At 35.6% G+C, this 20282-nt stretch overlaps 1 protein-coding gene and 1 pseudogene across 1 annotated transcript in view; one reads left to right on the forward strand and one right to left on the reverse strand.

Moving 5' to 3' along the window:
- Positions 1 to 20282, reverse strand: part of LRPPRC (leucine rich pentatricopeptide repeat containing) — a 112686-nt gene that overhangs the window by 72015 nt on the left and 20389 nt on the right. Inside the window, exons 4-14 of the mRNA XM_077915239.1 lie at positions 18991 to 19112; positions 18829 to 18887; positions 18035 to 18121; positions 16656 to 16782; positions 16158 to 16302; positions 15723 to 15868; positions 15385 to 15490; positions 15196 to 15303; positions 7850 to 7968; positions 6283 to 6376; positions 1413 to 1479 (exon numbers count right to left, since the gene is read on the reverse strand). Coding sequence (XP_077771365.1) covers positions 1413 to 1479; positions 6283 to 6376; positions 7850 to 7968; positions 15196 to 15303; positions 15385 to 15490; positions 15723 to 15868; positions 16158 to 16302; positions 16656 to 16782; positions 18035 to 18121; positions 18829 to 18887; positions 18991 to 19112 — 1180 coding nt within the window. The remainder of the gene's footprint in view (positions 1 to 1412; positions 1480 to 6282; positions 6377 to 7849; positions 7969 to 15195; positions 15304 to 15384; positions 15491 to 15722; positions 15869 to 16157; positions 16303 to 16655; positions 16783 to 18034; positions 18122 to 18828; positions 18888 to 18990; positions 19113 to 20282) is intronic.
- On the forward strand, positions 3999 to 6230 carry LOC144323138 (heterogeneous nuclear ribonucleoprotein A1 pseudogene; annotated as a pseudogene).

Genomic DNA, 20282 nt, shown 5'->3' on the forward strand with positions numbered 1-20282 from the left:
ATGAATAAATAAATAAAATCTTTCAAAAAATAAAATAAAATAAAGCCACTGAATGAAAGGTTCTGAGAAACAGGATAGACCCACTGTCATGAAGTTATCATCCCACAGACTTATTAATCACAAAGGGAGTGAAATTCCTTTGCAAGAGACATGGTGGCCACCACCATAACCAAGTGATCAAACTTAGCTGATGACACCAACTTTGCCTCTTTTGCTGCAGTAAGAAATGCCATCACCTATCAAGTATTCTTGCTAAAAGTATTCAAGCTGAGTCTGATATGAGGGGAAAAAATTAGATGACTACAAATCTACAGAGAAAGTAATGTGGACTCTTCAAAAAAAGTCAATGTCATAAAGACAGAAAGAAGGTAGGGAAATTGTTCTGGATTAATAGAGACCGCAACCAAATGCAATGTATGTACTTATTGAATCTTTAATCAAAAAGTAAAATAACAACAACAACAAAAGGTAAAATAACTGTAAAAGAAGCTATTTTTAGAAGTGGAACAATCTAACTATTAACTATGTATAGTAGGTGACATCATCATATTGTTAATTTTTTATGATACTGGTATTGCCATTATATAGATCATGACCTTATTCATTTTTTTTTAAGTTTTATTTATTTATGATAGTCACACAGAGAGAGAGAGAGGCAGAGACACAGGCAGAGGGAGAAGCAGGCTCCATGCACCGGGAGCCCGACGTGGGACTCAATCCCAGGTCTCCAGGATCGTGCCCTGGGCCAAAGGCAGGCGCCAAACCGCTGCGCCACCCAGGGATCCCTCATGACCTTATTCTTATGAGAGAGAAGCTGAAGGATTCAGTACGATGATACAAACAACTTCAAGTGGTACAGCAAAAAAAAAAAAAAAAAAAAAAAGTATATATGTGCTTGTGTGTATATATTAGAAAATTGTGTTGAGAAAGCAAATATGGTAAATATAAAAAATAGTGAATCTACATAAATGGTATTTTATTATTCTTTCAACTAATCATGTTTGAAAATTTTCAAAATAACAAAATTGAGAGGGGGGAAAAAAGGTCATTAATATCCCCTGAGCACACAGAAGACAGTAGTATTACACTGACTAAAGTTACCTTGAAATTAAATACTCTAACCACCAAACACACATACAACTTTGTAACTCCAATCTGCCATTTTCAAAGAGTGCTTTCTTCTTTGAAACATGACTTTTACCAAATCTGTGTGTATTTCTTGGAAAAGATGCTTTAAAAGCCTGCCTACACTCAAGTCAACTACGTAGGAGGAAGAATAACACAGATAAGTTATTTCAGGCAACTAGTACATTAGAAGATTTGGAAGACAAGAATATCTAGATTTTCCTTATATAGCAGATCAGAAAAACAGGAGAAATCAGGCGAAGAACATTATAAAGTAATCATCTTACCTCCTAAAGCCTAGACTTAGACTGCCTCTTAAAGAAGAGGATGAGATAGGCAATGTATTTGATTCCACTGCAAAAGAAAGTGATCATCATTAAATTCCAGAGCAAACCCCAAAAAACTTATTACCTTATTTGGAAACACATACCTTTTAATTTTCATTTTGGAAATTTTATTTCTAAAATGGCAATGTTCTCATACAAAATTAATTAAATAATGCAACAATACATATATGCAATATAAGCTATTCTTTAAAAACATTTTTACTTTATTATCATGAATAAATACAACTAATGAATTTATAAATATTCTTTGGCATAAATGGTAATAACTAATCTACCAGCACACTGAGTTAGTCTGGTACCAAATTGTATGTTACCAAACATACCAAAACTGTATGTTACCAGACAATGTAGCACTATGAAGGAAGATATTGTAACCCTATAGCAGTTCTGTCCTTTAAAGGAAAAAAGATGTTTCCTCATAGTAGCAGTGGGTTCTGCTGAACGTTCACACTTTGTCATTCCATTTTCTACTATGATCAATGACCCCATTCATATAAGAATGACAACTTAAAGCCATAATAAAATAAGTCTTTACCTCTGTGGTATAACTGATTCAAATTCACTCTTCATTTTTAAAGTATTTGTTTGCTCTACTATTCATTTTGCCATTTAACAATATACAACATTGTATGTTTCAATGCTGACACTAAGCCTGATTTGCCTTAACACGCAGGCCTGATTCTTCACTTAACTCTTACCACAACTAGGAAGGGCAAAAATCAAAGTAGGCATCTCCTGAATTTATTTTTCCCTGTCATTGTATTAAAATGGTACCATGTTATAAGTAATGGATTCAATCTTTTTACATGTAATGTGACTATTAAATGATCCAAGATGGACAGAATTAGAGAGGAGCTCACAGTATACGTAAATTCTGAAAACAGAATTAGTACAGTTTAGAAAAGATTAAGACATACATGGTTAACTTAAAAAAAAAAACTTAAGGAAAATACCATGGAAGATTCTAAGAGCATTTGCCCATTTCTCCTAAATACGAATAAAAATTCAACTCGCACACCTAAGGAGAACTGTTTTAGATCAAGCGTTATATCCTTGAACAGAGAGTGTTTCTCAATAGTTTTACACAGCACTTGAAAATCTAAAAATCATTTTTTTAAATGACCAGCATTCAGTCACTCAAGGAATTTTAAAGTAGACATAACTACATATCTTTCAGCAACCTTTAATACTGCTTGATCAAATTAATTTTCCATGCCTAAAACTCAAATAGGAAAATGTTTCCTACTACTACCAAACTGAATCAAGATAAGCCAGCACTCTTCTCTATTACCTGCCATTCCCTGTAATGTAGTAACCAAAAGTGACTACCTAGGATCTCTCTACATTGACTACAGCCATTAGAGAACTGCTCTTCAAAGACCTGTAAATCAAAGCAGGAGGGGAGGGCACTGATAGGAGTGGCTAAAATACTCTTTATTCCTAAAGTTCCTGGAATTTTTTTCAAATTTCATAAACAACCTTTTAAAAAGTTATTTTTATACTACTCAAATTAGTATTTTACAGAATACTGTCAAGTTTTTATTCCTTAAAAAGGTGACCAGAAACATCTCAGCAAGATGAAAGCTGCTGAAAAAAGCCATTCAGTTTCCGTAGCAACAAACAAGTCTGAAAAATCAAGGTTGACAAGGCAGTGGAACGGATGATATGATAAAGGGAAAAGGCAGCTCTCAGGTATGCACCTTGTGTACCCAGATTCTTCTGCTAATGCTTCTGTTTTCCTCCTGTCAGTAAGGCAAATCTATATATTATACTGAGTGGAAGGCAAAAATCCCCCTCAGATAGCAGCCGGCATTAATACCCAACTTTTTTTTTTTTTAAGATTTTATTTATTTACTCGTGAGAGACACAGAGAGAGAGAGGCACAGACACAGGCAGAGGGAGAAGCAGGCTCCATGCAGGGAGCCCAACATGGGACTCAATCCCGGATCCCCACATTGGACTCAATCCTGGATCCCCAGGATCAGGCCCTGGGCTGAAGGCAGCGCTAAACCGCTGAGCCACCCAGGCTGCCCAATACCCAACCTTTAACGAAAATAACAGTCACCATTTTTCATACTGAACACTTGCCTTTTTCTTATAATACTAAGATGAACTACTTTAAATACCGTTAATAGGGGCGCCTGGTGGTTCAGTCGGTTAAGCATTTGCCTTTGGCTCAGGTCATGATCCCAAGGTCCTGGGATCACCCCCGCATCAGGCTCCTAGCTCAGTGAGGAGTCTCCTTCTCCTTCTTCTCCTTGCCACTCTGCCTACTTGTGCTCTTTCCTCTCTCTGACAAATAAATAAAATCTTTAAAAAAATTTTTAAAATACCAATAATATGGTTTTTACAATGCTTCCACCTATACAGTTTGAATACACATCAATCCCAGCTTAACTTCTAACATTTTAGGGGTCTAAAAACTGATGTTTGTGTGTTTTAGTTTTTAATGGTATCCTTTTCACAAGATTAGAAAAACAGGTAATGTCACAGACATGTTCAAAAATGGCTTTCTGCCCCTGGACGCCGCCGAGTAAGCATCATTAAAGTCTCCCCTCCTACCGCCGTCATGTCTAAGTCAGAGTCTCCCAAAGAGCCCGAGCAGCTGCGGACGCTCTTCATCGGAGGTTTGAGCTTCGAAACGACCGATGAGAGTCTGAGGAGCCATTTTGAGCAATGGGGGACGCTTACGGACTGTGTGGTAATGAGAGACCCCAACACCAAGCGCTCCAGAGGCTTTGGGTTCGTCACGTACGCCACCGTGGAGGAGGTGGACGCGGCCATGAACGCCCGGCCGCACAAGGTGGACTGAAGAGTCGTGGAACCAAAGAGGGCTGTCTCCCGAGAAGATTCTCAAAGACCCGGTGCCCACTTAACTGTGAAAAAGATTTTTTGTCGGTGGCATTAAAGAAGACACTGAAGAACATCATCTAAGAGATTATTTTGAACAGTATGGGAAAATTGAAGTGACTGAGATCATGACTGACCGAGGCAGTGGCAAAAAGAGAGGTTTCGCTTTTGTGACCTTTGACGACCACGACTCTATAGACAAGATTGTCATTCAAAAATACCATCCTGTGAATGGCCACGACCGTGAAGTAAGGAAAGCCCTATGGAAGCAAGAGATGGCTAGTGCTTCGTCCAGCCAAAGAGGCCGAAGTGGTTCTGGAAACTTTGGTGATGGTCGTGGAGGTGGTTTTGGTGGGAATGACAACTTTGGTCGTGGAGGGAACTTCAGTGGTCGAGGTGGCTTCGGTGGCAGTCGAGGTGGTGGTGGATACGGTGGCAGTGGGGATGGCTATAACGGATTTGGTAATGACGGAAGCAACTTTGGATTCCAGCAGCAGCAGCAGCTATGGCAGTGGCAGAAGGTTTTAATTACTGCCAGGAAACAAAGCTTAGCAGGAGAGGAGAGCCAGAGAAGTGACAGGGAAGCTACATGTTACAACAGATTTGTGAACTCAGCCAAGCACAGTGGTGGCAGGGCCTAGCTGCTACAAAGAAAACATGTTTTAGACAATACTCATGTGTATGGGCAAAAAACTTGAGGACTGTATTTGTGACTAATTGTATAACAGGTTATTTTAGTTTCTGTTCTGTGGAAAGTGTAAAGCATTCCAACAAAGGGTTTTAATGTAGATTTTTTTTTTTGCACCCATGCTGTTGATTGCTAAATGTAATAGTCTGATCATGACGCTGAATAAATGTGTCTTTTTTTAAATGTGCTGTGTAAAGTTAGTCTACTCTGAAGCCATCTTGGTAAACTACCCCAACAGTGTGAAGTTAGAATTCCTTCAGGGTGATGCCAGGTTCCACTCGAAATTTATTTGCAACCTGCTTGGGCACAGAAGCCATTGTCTCCACAAACCTTGGTGTGGTTGAACTGACAGTTAATGTATTGTGACCTGGAGTTCACCGTTAAAAGGGTCACCCAAGCAAAGTCCTGGAGTTTATTTGGTTATTATGATTGTTGGCACATCCTATGCAATATATCTAAATTGAATTATGGTATCAGATAAAATTATAGATGGGATTAAAGCTTGTGTATCGTCCATTATCATGTGTAATCAATAAACGATTTAATAGTCTCTTGAAAAAAAAAAAGACATGTTCAAAAATGAAGACTTTAAGCAAGGTCTTATTAGCACATTGTAACAGGGTGAAACAGTAAGGTTAAAATCAGAATATCTTGGTTCTGGCTCAATCACTAACTGACCAAATCACTTAACCTCTCTGCACCTTTCTTCATCTATCAGTATAGGTAATTTTATTGACATGTGATGCATACTGTAAAGCATCATAGAATTTATACGCATTTAATAAACATCTGCTATGTTTTGGTTAATGAGGTCTAGAAGTGATGGGCTTCATTTAACAATAGCTATAAGAGGCATTAGTTTAGAAAACACTTTCAGAAACAGTATCTCAAATGATTTTTTTTCACACTGACTCCTACAAGCTAGCTAAGAAACACTATCCCCATTTCATGAAATTGAAACAGAAAGACCTGTTCCAAGTCCCATAATTAGCAGTTTAATTATAAACAGAACTCAAGTCTTCTGGTACAAATCTACCACTATGTTATCTCCAAGCTCCTTTTAATTTTAAAATTATTTCCAAATTATCCACAAGTTCAAATCATAAACAGTCTTATCAGTCTGACTTAAGCAAAATACATAAAAAACATATAAAGATACCTTGACCTTGACCTTCTCTAAGGTAGCTATCAAGGGCACCAACTACCCTACATGCCCTTAGTAGTAACTGAAATCAATACCTGTCAAGTTTACTGTTAATGTTTCATACTTACAAAATGATAAAATATAGGCTAAGTTCCCGTTAACTGCTTCACTTCTCAATTCAGCTTGTGAAAACACAGTACTTTCAGGCAGACATCCATTTTCCTAGGGATAAAGCATATTTCAATAACACACTTTAGCTAAAAATATTTTGATATGCCATTCAAATTTCCCATTTTCCCGTTTTTTTTATATCACCACAGTCTTTGATAATCCTTCCTTTAAAAAAAATCATTTTTTAGAATATGTGAACTAACAGAACTTTTGCAAAAGCTATGAGATGGAGTTCCAACATTCCAAATTAAATGCTTATCTTCAAATTCAGATAATCAGTTACCCTTAGAAAGCCTTCCTTCTAGGAAGAGTTTACTACTGAAGGCGCTAGGACAGTTCTCTCATTCATAACAAAATAAAAATTCAACACACCAATCTAAAATGATACTTTGGGACATATGGTAAGGTAAAGATCAAATTTAATTTACTTAACTCCAAATGGCTAGTCACATGTCCCAACATCATCACTTGTTTAAGAACTGAAGTATCTGAGCCAAAATTCAGCTCCAATACATTTACTGAATCACTGTATAATAGCACAACATTTAAAACCACCCAATCAAGAATAAGCAATAACCAAAAATAAATAATGGTATATCCCTACAATAAAACAGCATGCAACCATAAAAAAATAATTGGTAGAATTACATGTGTAATAGAAAGTGCCAAGTGAAAAAAGTAGGTAGGTTGTGGAGAAGAATATATGGGAAAATTACTTTTGTTTAAATATATTTTTAACAGTAAAGTATGTATAGTACAGGCTCAAAATACTCTAAGTACTCAGGGAAGAGAAGTAAAGACACTCAAGACATAAACTCTGCTTTTAAGAGGATTGTAATTATGTAATTATTTCAATGAAAGAAAAAAACACTCCAGAAATATTAGGAAAACCTAGGCTTATGTGAATAACCATGTAGGAAACAGATCTTTTGAACAAAGTATTTCTTATTAAAAGTGTTTGGTGCTCTGCCATGTTGTTCCTAATTGTATAGCACTTTGTTGTGAAAGTGAAAGTGCAACCCTTGCTGATCCAATGCGCTCTAAGTCAATTTCTTTCTATGCCCCTTCATAAATGATTCCCATTCTGATGGGAATAGGAAGTGCTAGGTAGGAAAATAATGCTGGAGTCAAACAAAAGATCATTTTTTTAAAAAAAAGTAAGTATACTAAAGAGGATATTATGAAAATTCATATACAAATCAAAATAGTCAAAAAATGAAAACTGCAGTTACAATAGATTAAGGAGCATCTATTGTTTTATTTACATTTTTTTCCTGATATTGGCCTATTGTCTTTCAACACACAAGAAAATTATTGCTTTGCCTTTCCAAGTTTTTTAAGTTTAACCATGATACTTAACTTTACACTAACCAATATTTTTACAAAGCTTTAGAAAATTGTACAATGACATTTTTAGTACTCTGCTTAATGACTTTTTTTTTTTTTTTTGGTTATCACTAAACAATTAGGGAGGAAAGAAATGTCTTTAATTATGAAATTAAAACCACACCTTCTTGTACTCACCTGCAAAACAGCACGAGCTGACTTCGCATTATTGAAGGATGGAAACACGTAATTTATGTATGTCTCCTGATCAGGACTTACTCCTATGTCATGCATTGCTTTGAGAACTTCAATTATACCTATAAGATTAAATTTAGAAGCACACAGATGAGATACTTGGAATAAATTAACAAAAGATCTGAAAGTTCAGTTCATTTACTTTCTGAATCATAATGTAGGAAAAACTACTCATTTTGTTTGTCTAAAAAGAGAAAGTAGAAAAGCAACAGAACTGAGAAATAAGATGATAAATGAAAAAAGAAATTAATTCCTCCTTTCTTCATCTCTCTGTTAATTCAGTAGAAAGTGCTAAGGAAATATTCTAGAAATGGTAAGAAAATTTAAAACAATTGAGCAACATGCCTAATACCTCTGGCACCCAAATGAACAGAGGTCATAAAACATCACTGCTATTACAAAGCAGTGATAGATTGACACAATGAAACTGGACCAGAACAAACACTGCAGAGGGAAGGGATGAGCGGAGGGGGGTGAGAGGGGATCTGTCAAAGACAAAAGTGTTCTTAAACACTTATATAAAAAATCCCCTAATTGTTATTAACTTCTGATTTCATAGTTACAGGAATAAAAATAGATAAGGAACAACTGATTCTAAGAAAATTGTTCTCTCATTATAATTAAAACTGAAAATCTACTAAAGCGTTTGTTGCTTCTTTCTTCCACTCAAAAAAAGATCTTTTATTAACTTCTTAAAAGATCATTTCATGTTTTCCAAAGCTATAGTTAGGTTCAAATAGTGCAAACTGATTTCTTTTTATCAGACCAATTAATTTAGAAAATTATCAAATGACTCAGGTGTCACCCAATTTGACAGAGGCCACAGTTTAATAAGAGGACTTTTCTTTAAAACTCATTTCCTTAGTTTCATTACTTTCACATTAAAACTTCCCCTAGGGGCGCCTGGGTGGCTAAGTGAGTTAAGGGTCTGCCTTTGGCTCAGGTCACAATCCTAGCTCCACATGGGGTTCCCTGCTCAGTGGGGAATCTGCTTCTCCCTGTCTCTCTGTCCCTCCTCCCATTTGTGCTTCTCTCTAATAAAACTTAAAAAAAAAAAAAAACTATCCGTAGAAGCCCCTAGTTTTACCCTATCACATCCTCTACAGAAAAGTTACATTTCAATAAAATTTTTATGTAATATTCTCAAGTACAAATACTTGATTGTAAATTCCTGCTGAATACAGAAATACACAGGCAACTGTGACTACATTAAATACCTGCACATTTCTTTTAGATAAAATTCAGATTATTATTCAGGTTAAACAGTTTGTTATATTTAAAAACACCTAATGGATCTTCAAATTCTTAGATGTTTAAATATATTTTTAACAGTATAAATATAATACCCAAAAAAAAAAAAAAAACCTTAAAAGACAAAGCAAATGCTTAGTTACAAATTTAGGAGAAAATGCATGTAGTTGGTCCATAGAGCACACAACAAGCCTACCAATACTTAAAAGCAAAATTTAGTAGTATTCCTCTAACAATTCACTAGGAAATACTACTAGTAACATTGATAACTATTATAAAAGACGGCGAATCACACTATACTCCTCTTTATATGCAAAGATTACTAAAGCATTTGGGAGGAAGGTATATAGCTAATTGCTTTTCAATTACTCATAACAACAGACTTGTGCTAATCTAACATTCTTAATGTCCTTCCTTACCAGTAATGACTGCTTTCATGACCATGGTTTAAAGTAAATTAGCTATGGGGGCATCTGGGTGGCTCAGCCAGTTAAGCATCAGCCTTCAGCTCAGGTCCTGATCCCAGGGTCCTGAGACAGAGTCCTGCATGGGGCTCCCTGCTTAACGGGGAACCAGCCTCTCCCTCTCCCTCTGCCTGCAGCTTCCCCTGCTTGTGTTCTTTCTAATAAAGAGATAAAATCCTTAAAAAATAAAAATAAATAAATAGCTATACTTCTGATAAGATTCTCGTTGAAATTATAAAACAAAAGCAAGCTCAAAGTTTAAAGAGACCTAGTTTTCAATCTTGTTCTGGCACTTAATGGCTGTATAGATCTGAACAAGTAACTTCACCTTTCTGAGCCATCATTTCTTAAATTACACATTAAAAATAGCTATAGGTCAGGAACTGTGTCTTCTAGACACTTTATCAAATAACATTTGGCTTAATCCTTCCTAACTACCATCTGTGTTAGATTCAGCAAGTCAGTGTGTCAAGGCACTCAATGAATGGAATAATTTTCTGACCTATAAGGCCTAGTGAATGGACAGAAACAAAGTACCAAGAATTATAAATATTACCTACAGATGTGGGAGAAATTCTTGAGGCCTAGGCCTAGAGGAAGATTGAGGACAATAGGGAAAACAGAACATACTGAATAAGAATCCTAGTATCACTTTAGTTTTGATTAATATCAACAGCGGACTCTTGAACAACACAGGGCTTAGCGATCCCAGCTCCAGAGCAATTGAAAATCTGCATGTAACTTCATACTATTCCTTAAAAACCTAACTACTAATAGCCTACTGTTAACCAGAAGCCTTATCAATAACATATACAGCCAATTTGCATATATTCTGTATATTATATGCTATATTCTTAAAATAAAGTAAGCTACAGAAAAAATGTTATTAAGAAAATCATTTAAAAAAGAGAAAATACATTTATAGTACTATATCCATAAAAAAATCAAATCTATGAATAAGGAGACCTGTGCAATTCAAACCTTTGCTGTTCAGGGGTCAACTTAACAAGATTTTCAACTCAGTCTTTTGGGGTGGTTTACTCCTCTATGTAAACAAAGCTGGAAATGTCTTTAGAAGTCAAATAATCGGGCAGCCTGGGTGGCTCAGTGGTTTAGCGCTGCCTTCACCCCAGGGCATGATCCTGGATACCAGGATCGAGTCCCACGTCAGACTCCATGCATGGAGCCTGCTCCTCCCTCTGTGTGTCTCTGCCCTCCCCCGTTTCTCATGCACAAATAAATAAAGTCTTTAAAAAAAAAGTCAATCTTCATTTTTAACAAAAGTTTTTTTTTTAATTTTTTTTCTTTCATTTATTTATGATAGTCACACAGAGAGAGAGAGAGACAGAGACACAGGCAGAGGGAAAAGCAGGCTCCACTGGGAGCCTGACGTGGGGATCGGTGGGACCCGATCCCGGGTCTCCAGGATCGCGCCCCGGGGCCAAAGGCAGGCGGCAAACAGCTGCGCCACCCAGGGATCCCAACAAAAGTGTTAAAATGTGTGAGTACTACAAGATCAAAGACATATCTTGAATAAAAAAATCAAATCTCATAGGTGCCTTGTAACACAACAAAAATGCAAAAACCTACAGTTTTTCCTGGAATCAAAAGAACCTGGGACCAAGTACTTGTTCTGCCACCAACTGAGGTTTTTTTTTGTTTTTTTTTTGGTTTTTTTTTTTTATTTATGATAGTCACAGAGAGAGAAAGAGAGAGAGGCAGAGACATAGGCAGAGGGAGAAGCAGGCTCCATGCACCGGGAGCCCGATGTGGGATTCGATCCAGGGTCTCCAGGATCGCGCCCTGGGCCAAAGACAGGCGCCAAACCGCTGCGCCACCCAGGGATCCCCTCAAAAACTGAGTTTTAATAGTCCCTGTCCATAATGTAAGAATGATGAAAATAAAGCTCTCTACTTGGCTTTTAGGGTCATCATTTAAAGGAGAAAAATGTGTGAAACCCTAAAAGTACAGTAACTATTTAATATTTTAGCTGTCTTAAAATACCCTAATAATTTTTTAAATTTCTTCAGATGACACATAGAATAAATGTAGTACAGTAAGGTAACTATATATTTGATTTTCTGTTGTCTGAAAATAGGCCAAAAAGTTATTTGTAAATACAGGATCCTTATTTCTGTACAAAACTTCACTCCAATATTTATGCTTCAAATACACTTTATTCTCTTAATTCATCATTTTTCCAATCATGTGTATTAGGGGAAGAGAGCATTCTGCTCATTTAAATGACCTGTGTTAACTTACATATTTTTCTAACTGAACATAAGTTGGTTTAAGAAAACCTGAGGGGGCACCTGGGTGGCTCAGTTGGTTGGGCATCTATCTACCTTTGGCTCAGGTCATGATCCCAGGGTCTTGGGATCGAGTCCTGCATCAGGCTCCCTGCTCAGTGGGGAGCCTGCTTCACCCTCTCCCACTCCCTCTGCTTGTGCTCTGTGTCATATAATTGAAAAATATCATTAAAAAAAAGAAGACGAAAAGAAAAGCTGGATCTATACCTTCTGATAGGGTAAGTTCAGTCACTCCCTCAAGGCATTCTGAAGGAGCACACAAAGATATTCACTTCAATAACTGACTGAATGATGGGAAGACAGAAACACTTATCAATAAGGAGAAAGTGTTACTGATCCCACATACTTACTTACCTCCTCCTAAAAAATACAATCCATAGTTCTTTTTAAAATAAAAAGACTAAGATAATCATATATTAACAGATATAAACAAAGATCCCAAACCTCTATGAACTTATAAAACCTAAACTAAGACTAGGCAATCTAATAAAAATTTTTCAGACAGTCATGACAAAGTTTATGAGTCTAAAGGAAAGTCTCCAAAGTTTTCTAAGAACTGAAGTAATTCAAACTTTTGGGAAAGATAAATGGTTTACCTGAACCACTTTTACCAACTATGACTTTTTATTCCACATCATTTTAGACTCTACCCAGGGCACTCATTCTATTAGAAGCAATTTCTTGGTTTTTGAAAAGTATTCTCTATTCAACCACTTAACTGGCACTTAGGCTTTCATATTGGCCCTTCCTTCTATATTTTATCCCTTCCATACCTCTGATTTTTATGTTTTCTAAATATATCCAGGGATGCAAATCTTCAATCATTATGGGTTATTTCCTCATGTAAGTCAATCTGCTAACATTCTAAGTGGTGACTTTTCCATTTGTGCCACAGAGAAAAATACTATTAAGATGAGCCATGAAGAAGTCATTCTGAGAATCTGTCTTAGGGGTTGGTGATGGCTGAACTAGCAGCCGGAATAATTCTAGAATTCAGTAATAATATGATCACAGTGTTGTTGAAAACTCTTGGTTCAGTTTGATCTGACCTTTAAATACCGGTCTCTGGTTTCCTGAAAGGTTTTATCTAGTCCTTAAGAAACACTCCTGGGGCAGCCCAGGTGGCTCAGCGGTTTAGCGCTGCCTTCAACCCAGGGCATAATCCTGGAGACCCGGGATCGAGTCCCATGTCAGGCTCCCTGCATGGAGCCTGCTTCTTCCTCTGCCTGTGTCTCTGCCTCTCTCTGTCTCTGTCTGTCTCTCTCTCTCTGTGACTCTGATGAATAAATAAAATCTTAAAAAACAAACAAACAAAACACTCCTCTACATGTTCCATCACTGCAGCCATGATTTTCTTCTGTTCTTTCTACCAGTTTATATAGGACTTCTCCTGGACAAAGAACAAGGCCATTGCACTAATAAAAACGTGACCTTCTTACCTTACCCTAAAGAAACCATATAGAATACATAGAGTCATTTTGTTTTTACATGAAGGAAAATTGTAGAATACATACTTTACTGTATCTCTGGACCTCCTGCAAAGGAGAAACTAGTTTTTAAAAACTGCAACATAACTGACACTATCATGTACTTTCAAGTTACCTTTCTCAGCTTTTGTATTTTTCTAGATAAAACCTTCGCTGATTAAAAAACTTGATACCATTTTTTAAAATGTCCTTGATGCAAAAACTGGCATCTAACTTTTAATAGTTAAGACTTTTTATAATATTTAAATACAGCATAACACTTACAAATGTCTAATGTGGAGGTACTATGGTATTTAAAAAGAGAATTGAAAATAGAACAGAAATCCTCAGTTCTAATCCCAGCATAACTGACAGCTAGGTGTGGAACATAAGGTCTGTCACTGAATCTCTCTCCTGCTCTCAGTTGTTTCATTAATATAAAGTGAGCTTTCAACAAAAGCACTTCTGAAATCTAAATTATAAGATTTCAAGAAAGGATGGATTCAACATAAAGCCCACTTTTCTACTAGTTTGAGCTATAACTATAAAAAGAAATTACCTGAATTCTTTTATGTTTACTAAGTTGTTAAAATGTCGTAAGCAATTCAAGTCTGGATACAGCCATAAGATTGAAAAAAGCAAATTTTCTTGATGAACAAATATTCAATGGGGGTATTTTCCAAAGTGTTTTCTTATCTGTGTAGAGATGGACAACACTTATATGCCCAAAGATTTTCATGGAATGATGTAAACTTTCTCTGGTTCAAAAATACTGGGTTAAAGGTTACTTCCTGGAGCTTTCAGAACAGGAGGATATGCAAAGAGTTAATCAACTAGCATATTGTTTTCACGAAGATTTTTCTAAAAAGGATTTTGAGACTTTTATAGCCAGAAACAATTAGGGAATACTTGTTTCACTATTTCCTTTAGACCAGAAGACGACTATATATTTAAAATAAAATTGCAATATGAAAGTCTGCTAAAAGCACTTTTTTTGTTGTTTGTGCATTTTGTTTGTCACCCAATGTCATACTAACAACTCTGCATCTCATTCTAAAGCACATTATACTGTGAGATAAAATGAAAAAGACCATTTTTTGTTTCCCCAAGGGGGAAGTACTTCTGTTAAAAGCATCTTTTTATGAGACTACTCTTTCTGAATTACCAATAATGCAAACCAAAGAATTAGATACTGTACTCTAAAATTTAATATTTGTTCAATTCTTATTCATATCCTATAGGCATCCCATGTGTACAAGGGAAAAGTATGCTAAATGCTTAAACGTACTTAAGAACCTGGAAGATTGAACATTTCTGTCCTTCAATCAGCAGGCTGTCAGGTCATGAGCACTCATTTTACAATAAGTTTTCCTGTCTTTCTTATTATGTAACTTGGCTCAGTTAAGGAGACTGGTCCACAAAGAAAATGGCTCGATTATATATAGAACTTTTTCTTGAATAAGGCTAGACAAACTAATCTCAAATAGTATATGCAAAATCAAGAACTAAAGAGGTTTTGGAAAAACTTAAAAAAAATAATGAACCACTTAAAACTACACCCTCAAGTTTGAATATCAAGATCAGAGATGAAGTCAGAAATGAAATTAAGATGAAAGAAATCCACTATGTTTTTATAAAGGCTTACCCAATTCTTGACTATGATTTAAGTCAATTCTATTTTTTCAGAAGATCTACTACCCAGAAAAAAGTTTGCCTTCCCTAAGAATTCAACTACATATGTGTAGAAACTTATTCCGGATCTCTGAACCATTACAAATCTGTAAAAGGCAAAATCTAACCTTGAACATTTTTCTCCTTCTGATGTCCAGCCAGCAATGGCCAGAAATAATGAGTTCTGACAGGAAAACCTTCTTCCTTCAGAGCCTTCATCAGAGCTTTTGCCAAATCTGAAAGAGATACCATAAAATATTACACAGCTACCTCAGCAAAACTTACTTATGTCGGTTTTAATGATGAGAATATAGTACCAGTCTTATTGGCCACTAAAGCGCACTGGAGTGTGATCTGCAAAGGAGATGTGTGCATCTGGGACTCCTTTAACTTCTTGCAGTAGTCTTTCAGCTTCTCTGCAGGCTAGGAAAAAAAAAGACACCACATCAGTGGATCCGCAAATATCCTACCATTTGACCTTCTGCAATGAAAAATTTGAACCTCTCATCTTCTTTCTACCAGATAAACTTAGACACAGAAACAAAGTTTTCATCATGCTTTTAATTGGTCTCATCTCATAATATGTTCTTACATTTAATAAACTCTTATTTCACTTCCTATTACACTGCCTATAAAGTAAAAACAGACGGAATACCGTATTCATGGTCACACAGTGTCGTAAAAAGAAACTGCCAAAGTCACTCAGATGGTCCTCCCTTGATGCAGCACACGCTAATAAGATTTGAAATGCGGTATCTTCCAATTTTTCAGTGACTAAAAGCAAAATGAGATTCATCGCATCTGGGAAGAGAACAAAGGCATTTTTTGTTACTGAATTGAATATTTTTACACTGCAAACCACTATGAAAGTCAAACTTATGAACTGCAAATACCAAAAGGATATATCTGCCTAAATAATAGTGAAACATTTCCAAATCAAAATGTTCCCATGTGTTCATTAACTCAAGCTATTTAGCTTATTAAGCTGACTTTTTAAGAGTCTTATATTCATGTACCACAATTCCCTATTGTTAGAGAATACTAATTCAGATTTTTAGAGAAATCATGAAAATAAATTTTTTAAAACTACCTGGAATATATCTTCTTTCGTATGTAATTTTTTCCAAAATTTCTGGGACATATTGAGAATACCCAGCTTTACTGAAACTAAAAATAATCTGCAATAAATCACGGTCCATAAGGTAAAGATCAGACTTCTCCACCTTCTCCAGAGTCTGCAAGCAGTTCCAGAAATTAGAACAAGTTAGAAACCAGCATTTTTAAATTAAAGCCAAATAAATTAAAATACTAAGATTTTAAAGATTAGGAACATACACTATCTAAAGGTTTAGGACTTCTTTTCTAAGACAGAAAATATTATATTTCAGCAATAATTTACATCAACACCAAGGTACCAAACTATAAAAATTCTCCTTCAATACTAGAGTCTACGAGAAATACCTTTAAAAACAGAATTAAAATACACTTTTTTGTTTCATGCAAAATGGAATGCAGGCTTGCACAAATGACTTTTACTTTTTATATAAATGATTTTAAAGTACTTTTATTTACATGACATAAGTCATACCTGCTTAACATGGTCAATGTCACCTTTTTCAGCATATGCATTCAATAATGCTAGGTATGTGTCTGGACCAGGCTCAATTCCAGCCTCTTTCATCACTGTGAGAATATTTTCTGCATTCTCTATATCTCTAGAAGTTATTCAAAGAAAAGAGAACAGATTAATATAATACTGCCAAATGTAGTATTATCATTCAATCTAAAATGTATTACCCGAGGGGGCACCTGGTGGCTCAGTGGTTAAGCATCTGCCTTTGGCTCAGGTCGTGATCCTGGGGTCCTGAGATCAAGTCCTACATCGGGCTCCCTGCAGGGAGCCTGCTTCTCCCTCTGCCTATGTCTCTGCCTCTCTGTCTCTCATGAATAAACAGAATCTTTAAAAATAAATAAATAAATGTATTACCCTATTCTTATTAAAATTAAAAATTCTTATGAACCATTTAGACCAATTAGCAAAGAAAATCAGAAAACAGCAAGTACATTTCAAAATGGTTATCAGTCTCTGAAGTAACAATAATAATAAACATCTCAAATTTTGACAGGCAACTTTTCCAAAAGAGAAACCAAATTGCATAATAATCATGTAGACCTTAAATTAACGTGTCCTCTTTTGTCAAGTATGCTATGACTCAAATTTACCTTTTACAGAAAGAATAATGTTTAGGAAATTATTCTTCAAAAATGAAACTGCTTTCCACAGGCATGAAGAGAGCAATTAAAATACTTTAGAAAGTCAGGGGCTTTGGATCAGGCCTATCTTTTAAAATAGAAAATTTTCTTTTTTTTTTTTAATTTTTATTTATTTATGATAGTCACAGAGAGAGAGAGGGGGGCAGAGACACAGGCAGAGGGAGAAGCAGGCTCCATGCACCGGGAGCCTGATGTGGGATTCGATCCCAGGTCTCCAGGATCGCGCCCTGGGCCAAAGGCAGGCGCCAAACCGCTGCGCCACCCAGGGATCCCTAAAATAGAAAATTTTCAAATACAAGTTTTACAAAACAGATACATTTAAGTTATTTAAAAGTTGCATGCTAAAAAAATAATATTAAATAAAAAATAAAAGTTGCATGTTCTTCTATCTCACACATTCAAAATTTTTGAGGGGATAAAAATGGTTTCAGAATCTTGTACAATTATTTTTTTTTCCTTAAGATTTTATTTGACAGAGAGAGAGCACAAGCAGGCAGAGCTGCAGGCAGGAGAGGAAGAGAGAGAAGCAGGCTCCCTGTGGAGGAGAGCGCCCAATGCGAGGCTCAATTCCAGGACACTGAAATCACGACCCGAGCCAAAGGAAGACGCTTAACAAACTGAGCCACCCAGGTGCCCCTACAATTATTTTAATTTAAACCTTGCTTGAGAATAAAATCTTAGGTTGAACATTACCCTGCTCTTGCATGCCCTGTAACAAGAGCACTGAAAACTGCCTCCGTGACTGGCAGATCCTTAGTTTTCATAAATCCAAGAATCTTGCTGAAAAAGAGAAATGAATACACTTCTTAGAAATATACATCAAAAACACTTTTTACAACATATGTACAAAAAAAAAAACATATGTACAGAAAATCTCACTCCCTGAAATTATTTCAATTATATCAAATTATATATCTTGAACTACTCTTGGTAAAAATAGCAGGCAAGTTTTTAAAACCTAATTCTTTCTTCTATACTACTAATTAACCTTTAAAAAGCATAAAGTTTAATAAAATCCATTTAATTAAAAGTGAATTATACATCTCAATCTATCCCTTATTTCCTAAAACCTCCATCCAAAAATAGTAATTTATACAAAGAAATAAATGTCACAACTGATTTTATATGAATCAGCAAGATAGACTATTGTTTTATAAATGAATAGTTTAAATGGCTGAGAACATTTCCTTTAGGAAATATCAATTTACAAAGATCAAAGCCAACTTTATACATTGCAGCAACTTTAAGCTTCTGGTCCAGTAAATCAAATTTTTAATTAAAATAGCAATATTCACTTGTCTTTCTCCTCTTACACAACTTTATATTTTATCTAAGTTGTATTACCAAATTTGCTAGATTAAAATATTGTGAAGTAATTTCCCTAAGAAAAAACTTTAATTTAAAAAAAAAATAGGCGAGTGAATATATTCTAGGCTTTAAGACTTACAAATTCGTTCACTTAAACATACATTTATAGAGCTCCTTACCTGGCACCTTCAATATCTCCTGCGTTACAATAAGCAGCAATCAACCTCTGGTATGTCACCTGTCAATGAAATGGGCCAGTTAATATTTTTTAAATGCTATTTTTTTCCCTGAGATAAAAAAAGCGATGTAACAAAAAAACATTTATGATAGCAACTACCTACTCGATTTGGTTGAATGTTTGCTTCCTCCATTTTTGCCAAGAAGTCAGTTGGTGAAAATTTATATTCATTTTGAAGATAGACTTTAAGTAAAGCATTGTAGTGACTTACATCATACACAGTACCTACAAAAAAAAGTTTAAATCAAACTTTTAGAAAAGTACATAAAATCATATCCTTTATCACAACTAAAATACGCGTACTTAAGTTTAACAAACAAAAAGGGAATCACCTCAGCATTTCACCCCATACTTTGACCCATCTATATAGAAAGCCTGTCAGAACAGAGCAAGCTAAGTATTTAAGACAATAATTAATTGAATTACTGTACAGTTACAAGTAACTGCTTATTCAGATGGTAAGAACTCTCTTACTTACGCAGCATAGTATTCCCTTCCTATTGGAAAATGTTGACAATACCTCTGTATTTAAAGTGACTGAAAGATTTTTCTACAGAAAGCAGTCCTTGCCACAGTACATACACATTAAGATGAACTTTGACTATAGTTGTTTCATACAAGTAGGACAGTGCTAGCAACTTTGCTTATTTACTAACTAGGGTACTCAAAGTGTTTCTTTGAAGGCTCCATTTCCAGTTGCTGAACACTATTTTTCTAGTCTGCTGTTGTTAACTACTTGTATTCCAAAGCCCTTTGTTTACTTTCTGGGTCCATCTTGCCTACGGCCACATCAATCATGGTTACCATTCAGCCTTCCTCGACCCACTGATGACATTATGGTCATCATATCAACCTAGGGCTAATATGTTTTACTAGATTTGCATGAATTAAATTTCTTATCTTTACTTAACACTCTGTAGCACCAGAGGCCTGGTCAATATCTGATGTCAGTTTGAGATTCTCGACTGCAGAGACCTATTCTATTAAGTTAGTATCTGTTTTTATTTTATTAGACATGTAGAGTGCTAATAACTATGTTCCAGGAATTGTACTTAAACTGCTCTCATCAAGAGGCCCAGTCATTTTTCACAACAGCTTTGAGACAGTTACTCTTATCCCTATCTTATATATATGAGGAAAACTGACTCTTCCACTTGTCCAAGACCACATGGCTTAGTAAGTGATCATAGATTTGAATGTAGGTGGTCTGCCCTGAGTGTCCAATCTGTTAACCATATTAATAGGTTATACAGGGCTTTAAACAGAACCACGTACAATTCAATATCTGCAATGCGATTACATGTTACCATACAGTGTCTGAATATTTCTAAAAAATCAATTCAAGTTGAACTCCAATAATGGTTGGCTACAGCTCTAAAACTGAAGTACATATAT

Source organism: Canis aureus, chromosome 11 (genome assembly GCF_053574225.1).
Source record: "Canis aureus isolate CA01 chromosome 11, VMU_Caureus_v.1.0, whole genome shotgun sequence".
Taxonomy (NCBI): domain Eukaryota; kingdom Metazoa; phylum Chordata; class Mammalia; order Carnivora; family Canidae; genus Canis; species Canis aureus.